This window comes from Mytilus trossulus, chromosome 1, assembly GCF_036588685.1.
Source record: "Mytilus trossulus isolate FHL-02 chromosome 1, PNRI_Mtr1.1.1.hap1, whole genome shotgun sequence".
Classification (NCBI taxonomy): domain Eukaryota; kingdom Metazoa; phylum Mollusca; class Bivalvia; order Mytilida; family Mytilidae; genus Mytilus; species Mytilus trossulus.
This window is the reverse complement of record NC_086373.1, coordinates 27,790,379-27,802,893: the sequence shown is the minus strand read 5'-3', so window position 1 is coordinate 27,802,893 and position 12,515 is coordinate 27,790,379. Positions and strand designations below refer to the sequence as shown.

The following is a 12,515-nucleotide window of genomic DNA, read 5'->3' as shown; positions in this document are numbered from 1 at the left end:
ACGAAGCCTTGGCACACACCGAACAGTAACCTTAAGAGGGCCCAAACAGAAGAAGACAAGTAACAGACCATATTTTTGTAACAGAATTTTTCTACTTTACAATATGACGAACACATTTAAACAATTTTGTAAAACTGCTACACTTTTGGTCCATAATAGGGTTACTGGCCCCCTACCTTTAGAGTGGCTTGTATGTAAATCAAGAACAAGGCTCTATAAATTGGTATATTAATTATTCTAACAGATACAATGGTAAACTTGATGATTGTTATAATGTTCTAGTGACGAAGCCTTAATTTTAGCTTTCAATAAAGGTTTTCTATTTCAAATTTACGACCCTACGAAAAGTAAAATGAGACATAGATCATCACATATCCCACTTCGATGTATTTGTCCAATGTGATATACGATAAATATTTTTTTCTGAATTGAGTTCATTGTTTTCATTTACTAAAATTTTTCTGAAAATTGGAGTCTCTTCATTAATGCCTAATGACAGAAAAATATTGCCACTACTAAAACATTTCGTTTTATCGAATATGTTCAACAGTCTGTTAGAAGAACTTGAACATCATCAATGGCAAAGTCACTTGTAAAAGCTGAACCTTGGACTGCTTCAAATGAAATCTGTAATGAAAAGAAAAGACGTGTTGCGTACTCATTTTCTATTTTGTATAATTTCCCAAGATCAAATTTTTACGCGTGTTTAATATTTAAAAAAACCCACAGGAACTGTTATATGCACATACATTTAAAGGTAAGATAGACTTTCTAATTGTTCTATGTACTGGCCGTCTGCTACCACTTTTAAAACAGGATCCACTGTGATAACGCCAGGTGTTTGGTCTTGTGTTTGGTGTTGTTAGTTCAATTTCCATTTTTACATGCCTGTTGCTTGTCTTTTTCGTCGTTTTATATAGTAAAGGCAAATGAAGTTGAAGAATGAGCCAACTTTGATTTATTTTAGTATGAAACACATCAAATCTGCAAAATTAAAATCACAAAAGTACTGAACTCTTGGGAAAACTTAAATTGGAAAACGATGTAAAACTTGTGTTTTTGGAAGGTATCAGACTCTTCCTACCAATTCAAATGCGGGTCAAAGAAATAAGTTTCATTGCAGATATGTAGCATTATCTGAAATCATTGTAAAATTTGTTTACACTGTCTTTGAATTTATCTCTGTAAGGTTTACATTTCTGAAATTACCATAGTCTTAATTTAAAGTGTTGTGTACCCCCTAAAGTATTGGCATTGATTGAGATATTGCTATCAGAGTAAATAGTTAACATGCATGTATATTTCGAAAAAACTTAAACAAACAGGATCATACGAATTGGGTTGGATTTCTTCTCTCACCTTGGAGCTACTGAAACTATTAGCTTGTAGGCTAATTTCGGCGAGATGCCATTGATCTCCTTGATCTCCTGTTTTATTCCAAATAAGGCTGCTTCCTTGATAAACATTCAACGTTCCCATGTCAGCACCATACATATGATGCTGAAACTTAAGACATCCAGTGTATTCTAAAAAAGTAAAATCAAGTTCATATACTGAGTCAAACAAAAATGTGAAGTTTTATTTTATTATAAAATCATAACAACATATAGTTTTAATAATAACAAAATGGAATTATGACATGTCAGAAGCAATATGAATGTGTGTCACTTGCAATCATTATGGTTTTTCTTTGTATGGAGCGCAGGAAGGTCAAAATGCGGAAATTAGTATAATGTTATTCAAAATCAATTTCTCAGTCATGCCCTAAGTGCACCAATGAAGCATTGGCAGGCAAACCAGCAGTTGCCCTTAGTCATGCACTACTTTTGTGGCCGGAAAAAAACTTAAGTGTTGACGTAAATTTTTAATATAATTTTAATAAAAGTACAGGTACAGAAGGTAAAACATCAATTACCATAAATTAAACTGTCTTTTAAGTTTCATTTTGCAAGTAACAGTTTACTTGTCTTTTAGATTTTATTTTCATAGATGAACTTTTTTCCATCGATTTATGAGTTTTGAACAGCGGTATACTACTGTTGCCTTTATTTACTTGACAAAATATATAAATATCATTAACGGTACCAATTATACTGCACCAGATGCTCATTTCGACAATACATGTCTCTTCAGTGATGCTCGTGGCCTAAATAATTGACTTCCTAAACTTGTATAAAAAAATGAAGAGCTATAATCCAAAAGGTCAATAGATTATATCAAAATCCTTGAAAGGAATCAGAGCTTTGCATGAGAGAGATTCATTCCTTTATTTATAATAATTTCTAACATTTGGAGACAGCAAATTTTATAACACAAAAAAATCAGTATTTTCATGCCAGTACCAAAGTACTGGCTACTGGGCTGGTGATACATGTACCCTCGGGGACTAACGGTCAACCAGCAGAGGCATCGACCCAGTGGTAGTACATGTAATAACATTAACGGTACCAATTTTCCTGCACCAGATGTGCATAAAAAGGGGTGTTTGAAATGTCTTCTCATTCCTTAAAGTATATTAAAGAATCAAGAACGCTTATTATACGTTCAATGCATAAATTATTTCTTAATGTTGATCGATTTGTTTAAAAGTTGATGTGTTACTCCTACATTACCAAAAATGAAGTCCCTTGACAGTAATCTTGCAATATCTCCCTGAGGTCCTGATGAAGTCTCCATATATAAGTAGTAATCACCTGTGTATGCTGAAGACGGACCAGTGCCTGTACTGGGTGTGTTGTTCTGCTTTCCGAAAAGACATATATTTATACATTAAAAGATTGAAACAGCTACTAAACGTAATAATAATCGTTGAATTCCTTTTTTATTAGTATTAAAAATAAGAGACATATTAAAAAAGGGATTAAAAGAAATCATGATTTGATGCAACTTATGTAATTGTAATTTCATTCCGACCTGTTTAAATCCGGGTAGCTGTTTTTCACTAGAGAATATTTGATGTAAATAGTGTGAAAGCGTTGATCTTGATATCATTGTTTTGTTAATATAAGACCAGTTTATTGTTTACATAAATTAATAGGTTAAATTGGAATAGTTTACAAGGAACCAGTTTGATTAATAGATATTGGCGTAGAAGATATAACTAATATCAATCTCTTCTAAATCGCAAATGCACAGAATAACTTTAGCAATCCAGAATATATATATTTGAATATCACAATTCAATTATTGACGATTTAAGAGTATATGATTTGATGGATTTGATTACAAAAATTATAAAAATTTAGTTCGTTAATAAAGCATTATATTATGTGATCATGTGTTCAAAGTGAGTAATAAAACACTTCATCAGTGTATAATTCTTCTATACTAGTATAATAAATAACGATTCAATGTTACAAGTGCAATCTCTTCTGGAACAAAATTACTAGTGTAATAATTCCTGGTTCAAATCACTAATGTAATCATTCCTTGTCCAAAACATTTGACGGATGAAAAATACACATATATCAGTTTACTTTGCCCATTCAGCTATGCAAGTGTAGGTCAATTCAAATATCCCTAAACAATACCAAGTCCCATTTTTTATACATTTACCCTTAAAAAAACTTTCTTTATAATCTTATCGAGAGTGGTGGATGTTTCCACGGGAACCGGATAAAAAACCCTCGTGAATTTTGTTGGGGGATAAAAAGCACTTGGGATTTTCTACATCCGGACAAAGTTCATTCGTGGAAACAAACCATTATTACACTTACGTTTCAAGTATGAATATATATGTATATAATAATTTATAATCTTATTTTGCATCCATCGTGGTTAATAAAGAATTTGAATTTGAAAATGTGCGCAAAAAGCTTTCAAAAATTCTTTGGATGATCGAAGATCATTTCAATATTTAGACAAATTAAAACTTGATTTGTGTATTGGAATTGTGTATGTGAATGACAAATTGAAATGTGCATGTATATTTGCAAAAGTTGCAGTTTCATTTCAGAAATATGTTTGTAAATGCCTTCCAAAAATGACGTTGGGAGAGGCGAAAGGAATTCATTTCATTCCCTTTGCATTACCATCATGATCTAAAGACACTAAGCGAAGCCGGCAACGCTGAAATTTTTAAGTCACCAGTTTTAAATTTTGACGCGGATATTTCTAAAACAAACACCTCCACGTTTTGTGAGGATTCAAATGAAAAGTGGTGTTTTGCATTCAGCCCTTTAAAGACATATTGTTTATAAACATCGTTTGAATCTAAGACTTGTTCCTAATTTCTGTCTTCTTGCATCAATATACATATGATGTGGGTTCGTGTTGTTTATTATTTAGTTTTCTATGTTTTGTCATGTGTACTTTTGTTTGTCTATTTGTCTTTTTTATGTTTAGCCATGGCGTTGTCAGTTTATTTTCGATTTATTAGTTTGACTGTTTCTTTGACATCTTTCGTCCGTCTTTCAAGCCAGCAATAGTTTGGAATTCTTTAGAACAAATATTAATTATGTTAAGTTTAGAGCATAGCTGAAACGTTTCTTTTGGGTTTTATTTGGCATTTTCTTTTACAGTTTTTGAGGAATATTTTCGATGAAGCTACATAAAACAGAAAGGAATGACTTAACTGTTTGGAGGAATTCGTTACAATGACATATCTTTGATTATTTCTGATTTTTTCTTTATTCCAAACGTTATAGACGTGGTATGATATTATGTTTGACATATTGCAAAATATTTGTTAAAGATTACAAATTGCACTTGATATCTATTACCTCTCTTATTGTCCAGTTTTTATCATCATTAAGATCCTGAATAAATATGGAGCCCAGGTCGTTCTCGAAGTCAGCGTGATATACTGAAAAAATGAGTAATTATGCAATTCAATACAAAAAAGGGTTAATTGTAATGTGGTCATTTTACTGAGACTAGGTATTAGTTCAAGGCGATAAACCATATTTTACCTTTTACCATAAAACAGAACTAAATTAGTAAAAACGCCTTTCAACAACCGGTGTAGATGCACAAAGATAAATACTTTCGACAAAATAAAGTAAGATTATCATGCGTGTATGGCATCCTGATACTTGACAGATTTGCTACGCAATTCACATCAAGGTGGTATGGGTGTCTTTCGCCATCTTGAATTGAAAAAAAAACAGAGAATTTGAGGTCCCGATTTTCAATCAAGTTAGCAAAATTTGATGCCGCACTATAGATAACTAATGTAAACTTAAGATTTGCATCTAAGACTAAATTATCAATCCGTACACATTTAATTTAATCCGTGCAATGCCAAGATACAGGTATAACATACTAGTAATATTAAGTTTGCTTTTAATTTAACTTATTCATACCAATAAAAACAATATTCCATGATCGTATTACAGTGTTGAATTGTAACTTTTAGAATAAGTTTATTTAAGGAGCGATAATAGCATATATCACGTACGAAAATGATTTATTATGAAGTTTGTGCTGGCAGTTTTGTGATAACTAGGCAGTGATTTTCTAACGTACTAAATAAGAATTCAAAATCAAACCGTACCAGGAAAAGAATTGAATAAGCAAAAGTCTTCACAAAAAATGTACTGTACACGATGGAAATGCGTTAGTTTCCTAAGACGATACATTTCAAATGTCGGGCTCGTTAAATGTTGATATTATATTACTCACCTTGGCATTGTAATCCAGTAAAATCGTTGAAACAGATGCAAGCAAAAGTACTACCTGTAACCGAACAATTCCCGTGTCTACATGGGGATCCTGAACACGGCGTTACTGGAAAATATAAAATACAGTAGATGCAATTTATCAACAATCTTTAATCACACAAAAAAAAACACAATCAAAACTAGACGTCTTAGTAAGCTTACGTTTACTAAGGGCGGAATCATAGCCAATATCAACTGATAAATAAATTATGTGTCTAAAACAAAATATAAGTCAGTAAACAAAGTCATCTAACATTTTGTGTAAACAAGTCGTTTACATGCCGAGAAAATCATGACTCTTTGCAATGTTAACCGGAGGTAATTAATTGTTATCCCAAGATGACGCGGTCCGTAAGTGTAAGATCACCCCAATGCCCGGAGGTCAGAGGGTGATCTAACATTGACAAACTTAGTCCGATTGGGATAACTATTTTACATCCAAGCTGTTTTAGATTAGACGGAAAACCATTTACAATTCATAAAATCTAGTTCAGAACGCCACACAATCATTATAATATACTTTGTACATTACTATTTGATTAATACCCTTTTTGACCCCCCCCCCCCCAAAAAAAAAAACACGACGAGTAGATTTCAAACAATGTCAACTCGCTCGTCTGTCCATTCGCCCTTACTTTTATCGCCACTTTATGAAAATATAGCCCAAGTCTTGTTTACCGACTCGCCCCACTTTTGAAAAAGTGTGAAATCAAACTGAACAATACCTGACAACTCACTTATTAAGGAAAAGGGTTTAAACCCCACTGAATAAAGGTCTGTCAACCCGCCCCACTTATAAAAATATCTTGCGTCCCTAAATAGATATAGGAAGATGTGGTGTGAGTGCCAATGAGACAACTCTCCATCCAAATAACAATTTAAACAGTTCGTATCCAGTCGTCCTGGTGTAGTGGTTGTGTCGAGTTCGAATCCCAGCATATATACTGAATTTTTTCTATGTGAATTTTGATAGAAAGCCTTTTCAGTATAGTTGTATATTTGATTATAAGTTTTAAAGTGGATTTGACATTCCCGCAAAAATGTTACGGAACAAAGAAAGGCATGCATAACAAAGAAACTGACACTGGGTGATCTGGTGGGGTTGATCCGGCTCAGATCACCCTTGTTAGAACATAGGAGCTGGGATGTAAATGAGATAAGCAATACTCCTTTAGTTAGTCTTGTATTTATTGATTACAAAATCAATGCTTGTGTCGATAACATCCGATTACATTATAAAACCGATTACGTTTCAGAATATCTAACTAATAACCGAAAAGGAATCGTATTGAAGGTTTTGAGATCTAAAAAAACAATAAAAGTAGCTCATAGATCACCTTGTGGTAATTGTCTTCTTATTATTACGAGTTTTGAACTAATATAATACATTCTGAAGACAATTGATGAATATGAAGGAAAGGCAACCATGTATAAATAATTGATATTTGATCGAAAGATAAATATATTGCTCTATTTTATAACATTACCTTCACAGTTTTGACCAGTGAATCCAATGTCGCATGCACACTTTGGCTGAAATTCGTCAAGAAAGCACGTTCCACCGTTGTCACAGAAATAATTTACGCATGGAGTATCTGATATATAAATCAAGTAGAATTGAGAATGGAATCAAATCTGTTAGCTTAAATTGATACGAGAAAACATTGCCTTCAGAATATTTCCCCTTTCTTGTGTGTTATTAGTTATCAAAGGTACCAGGATTATAATCTAATACGCTAGACGCGCGTTTTGTCTACACAAAAATCATCAATGAGTATCACTCACATCAAAATATTTATAAAGCCAATCAAGTACAAAGTTGAAAAGCATTGAGGATCCAAAATTCCAAAAAGTTGTGCCAAATTATAAGTTAAAGTTTAATAAAACAAAATGTTCTCATCAGTTTTTGCAGTCATTTCTTTTATTGTACCATTTTAAACAAAGACATGTCATCTAATATGAATACGAGTTTTACGACAGCGAGTCTGAAATCGCCTTTATAATTATTATTTCAAAACACAGAATCGGAGGTCGAACCTAAGCGTGTTTTAGCAGTTTAACTAGAGAACTTCAGGAAAGATAACTTATCTACCCATACCGACCCTCATAATGGTCAAGTTGAATAGCTACCCGTAACTTTCAAATCAAATGTTATCCTGTTAATTCCGTTATATTTTAGTCGTCTGGTTGTTGACGAAGTGGCATTTTCCAGTTTTTTTTCAGTTGTATTAAAAAAAGCGATTATGTTTAAAGTTATAATACGTTTGAGTATGTGCAATAATTGCAGACATCAGATTCCTCACTTTGGCATTGTAATCCTGTGAATCCGTTTAAACAGGTACAAGAAAAACTACTACCCGTCACTGAACAATTCCCACTGTGTTCACATGGGGATCCTGAACATGGCGTCACTGGAAAAGAACAAATATAGTGAATGCATGTCATCAGCAATCTTTACACAGGCACACACAAAATGTGGAAGAATTAAACATGTTTGCAATCTGAAAATACTATGAACTCTGGTTGTAATAGGTTTGTTTTAGGTTCCGGAGAAAGTAACACTAAAATATTTCAAAAACATACTAACGACTTAAAGGTACCTGTCAGAAATTACTAGCTTTTACTAAGAGCGGAATCAAAAGAATTATTAACTAATAAAATATCATTAATTCAAAACAAAAAATAGGTCAATTTACATCCAGCGGAATGAGTATGATTTGAAATGCCAACATGATGTAAATGAGAAAGCGATAATATTGATAATCTTGTATTTATTGATTAGAAAATCAATGCTTGTATCGACTACATCAATATAATTATGTCCGATTATATTGTTTAATCGGTAACTTTTTGGGGAATGTAATCCATAAACGAAAATGAATCGAATAAAAGGTTATGAGATCTATAAACATAATAACCGTACCGCTTTGATCCCCTTGTTGCAATTGTTTACTTTTTATTACGAGTTTTGAACTTATACGATACATAAGTAAAAGAGTTAGGAGATTCTGAATACAATTGATGAATATTGAAGGAAGGCAACCATGTATAAATAATTGATATTTGATCGAATTTCTTAAAAAGATAAATATATTGCTTTATTTTATTACTTTACCTTCACAGTTTTGACCAGAGAATCCATTTTCACATGCACACTTTGGCTGCAATTCGTCAAGAAAGCACGTACCACCGTTGTCACAGAAATAATTTACGCATGGAGTATCTGATATATAACTCAAGTGTTAGCATAAATTAATGCAAACAAAACAAACTGGTTTTAAAATACTTTCTTATTTTTTTGTGTGTTGCTAGGTTTAAGTTTAATGAACAGTTTTTTGCGATTATTCGCTCTTTTGTATTATTTTGAACGAAGACATGTAATCCTACATGGATACGATTTTTTTAACGACTCCGAGTCTGAAATCGGCTTCATAATTGTTATTTCGACACAGGGAATCGGAGGAAAAATAATTTTGCTACCTTTGTCGATCCCTAGAATTGTTAACTTATATATCTACCCGTAATAGTCAAAATTAAATATTATCCTGTTCATTCTGTTTGATGTTTAAGTCGTCTTGTGAATTTGGAAGTGTTTTTTTCCGCATTTAAATTTTTTTCATGAATATTGAAAAAAAGCAACTTTGTTTGAAGTTATAATACTTATAACCATGTGCAATACATGCAGATATCAGATTACTTACTTTGGCATTGTAATCCTGTGAATCCGTTCAAACAGGTACACGAAAAACTACTACCCGTCACTGAACAATTCCCGCTGTGTTCACAAGGGTATCCTGAACATGGCGTAACTGGAAAAGAACAAATATATTAGATGCATGTCTTCAACAATTTTAAGACAGACACACACATAAGGTGGGAGAATTAAGCATGTTTATAATCTACAAATACTATAAAATCCGGTTGTAAAGGCTTGTCTTAGTTTCGGTAGAATAAAAATAGTTTGAAAAATACTTTCGACTTAAAAGTACCTGTTAAATAATACAAGTTTAGTAAACTTGTGTTTTAATTATGCATATATCGGTTAACTAACTATAGATATGTCTGATTACATTAATAAATCGACAACCTTTAAGAAAATGTATTCCATAACCTTCATGTAAAAGTAATCATTTTAAAGGTTGAAGGTTATAAGATCCATAAACATAATAACCGTATAGCGTACATCACCTTGTGGTAATTGTTTTCTTTTTATTCAGAACTTTCAAGTAAAACAATCAACAATTAATGTAATTAGATGATTCTGAAGAAATTGATAAATAGGAAACAAAGGCATAGTTGTACATGTATATAATATTTGATATTTTATCGAATTACATAAAAAGCAAATGAATTTTGCTATTTTAAAACCTGATCTTCACAGTTTTAACCAGTGCATCCATTTGTACACATTACGCATCTCCTTATGTCCATATGTATTGAAAATATGTGTAAAGTGATTATTCATATAATCATGAACGCAAAATGCAAATATCATATTACTCACTTTGGCATTGTAATCCTGTGAATCCGTCTAAACAGGCACAGGAAAAACTACTGCCCGTCACTGAACAATTCCCACCGTTTTCACAAGGGGATGTTGAACATGGCGTTACTGGTAAAAATATCATATACAATGGATGAATGAAATATGAGACGATGTCGTATGGAACAAATACAGTTAATGCAAGTAATAACAAATTGTCAAACAGACACGAACAATATGTGAAAGGATTTAACATGTTTGTGATCTCCAAATACTCATTCTGACCTTGAACAGCAGTGATGCAGATTGAATAAAAAAAATCAGGTTGCCCGACTTATGTTCAATAAGTAAGACAAATATATAACAAAACCAAATAAGTACAAGTCTGAAAACACTAACGTTCACTGAGATCGAGATCAAAGGAAATATCCAATATCTAAAAACAAAATATATGCCAGTAGACATCTAACGGACTTTGTATAAACAATTCGTAAAGATTCTGGGAAAACGATGACGTGTTGCTATTCCAATACAAAGACCTTGATAGGGTGTAAATTAGGGAGCGTTGATAACTGTTAAGCAATACATATTTAGTCAAACTTATATTTATCAATAGCAAATCAATGCTAGTATCGATATCATCAATATTGCAATTTCTGTTTATATAATTACATGTATTACCTTAAAGAATGTGTAATTGATAAATGAAATGGAATCGTATGTACAGTTATGGGCTCCATGACCAATAAAAGATAAGTTCCGTCGTTCTTTTCTTACGTTTCTGTAACAATTTATGAACCAAATGTGTATAACTTTAAAGTATAATAAGTAAAGGTACCGTCAGGTATCTTTCGTCCGTCTTCTGCACCTCTTTTAACCTTATCAATTTACTTGTATATTTATTTTATGGTGTGTTTTAAAAATATAAACATATTGCTCTATTTCATTAGCTTACCTTCACAGGTTTGACCAGTGAATCCATTTTCACATGCACATTTAGGCTGAAATTCGTCAAGAAAGCACGTACCACCATTGTAACAGTTAAAGCTTAAGCATGGAGTACCTGATGTACAAATCAAGTGTTACGTTAGAATAATGTTAGTAAACATGGCCCTAAAATCATGTAAATATTTCTTTTTTTGTGTAGCGTTAGATTGAAGTCTAAATAACAGTTTTCTCATATCAGCTCCACTGTATCATTGTCAACGAAGACATATTACCCTATATGTTTACGATGTTTACGTCTCTGAGTCTTTAAAAAGTTTCGTATTTATACTTTCGACACAGGTTAATCTAAGGCACACACTAGCCTTAATAGGAGACGGGAGAACTTAAGAAAAAATCGAAAATAAATCTTTTTATACCCTTTTCATCCCTGAGAATAGGCATATTGCATAGCTATAGTAGATATTATGTTTAAAGTTGAAATACTTATAATCATGCATGTAAAATGTAGAAATCATATTACTCACTTTCGCATTGTAATCCTGTGAATCCGTTTAAACAGGTACAGGAAAAGCTATTGCCCGTCACAGAACAATTCCCATCGTGTTCACAAGGAGACTGTGAACATGGCGTTACTGGAAAAAATATTTATAGTAGATGCATAAAATCTTAGAAGACATCGCATTGCTGCTAGAATAAAACACAAATTGTAGATGCATGCAACGCTCAAAATGTGAATGGAGAAATCATCTTTCGATCTCAAAATACTCCTCTAAATCTTGGATAGCAGTGAAATAGAACAAAAAATAACTAAAATATCTGGTTGTTCAATGATTGGCGTATATTCGATCGAATAGAAAAACGTTCATAAAAAAATACTTTAGAATCAAAAGTCTGAAAAACTAACTTTACCTGAGAGAAAAATCAAAGGCAATCAAAACTATCAGATAAAGACTCATAATAGTTATTAAAGGTACCAGGATTATAATTTAGTACGCCAGACTTGCGTTTCGTCTACATAAGACTCATCAGTGACCTCATATCAAAATATTTGTAAAGCCAAACAAGTACAAAGTTGAAGAGCATTGAGGATCCAAAATTCCAAAAAAAAATTGTGCCAAATACGGCTAAGGTTCTATGCATGGGATAAGTGACGCTCGAATCCAAAAAAAATAAAAAGGCCAAAGTACGACATTGGAAAGCATTGGGGATCAAAATTCCTAAAAGTTTTGCCAAATACAGCTATGGTAGTTATGCCTGAGGTAGAAAGCCTGAGTATTTCCAAAAATTCAAAGTTTTGTAAACAGTAAATGTATGAATATAACCATACCAATAACAATTCATTTTTTTGTGCTGACGACTGAGCTTGTGATATCCCCCTTCCCCCAAGAAACAAACTTTATCCCAAACAAAATATGTAAGCCACT

The 12,515-nt window shown here is 32.4% G+C and overlaps 1 protein-coding gene across 1 annotated transcript; it reads right to left on the bottom strand.

Moving 5' to 3' along the window:
* Positions 1-543: 543 nt before the first annotated feature.
* LOC134709912 (delta and Notch-like epidermal growth factor-related receptor) lies at positions 544-11,532 on the bottom strand. Its single transcript, XM_063570065.1, has 12 exons — positions 11,508-11,532; positions 11,099-11,206; positions 10,165-10,272; positions 9,362-9,469; positions 8,776-8,883; positions 7,964-8,071; positions 7,148-7,255; positions 5,623-5,727; positions 4,722-4,804; positions 2,613-2,739; positions 1,360-1,526; positions 544-627 (listed from the first exon to the last, which is right to left on the bottom strand). The coding sequence occupies exons 1-12, from the start codon at positions 11,530-11,532 to the stop codon at positions 544-546; spliced, it is 1,239 nt and encodes a 412-aa protein (XP_063426135.1).
* Between the last annotated feature and the right edge of the window lie 983 nt (positions 11,533-12,515).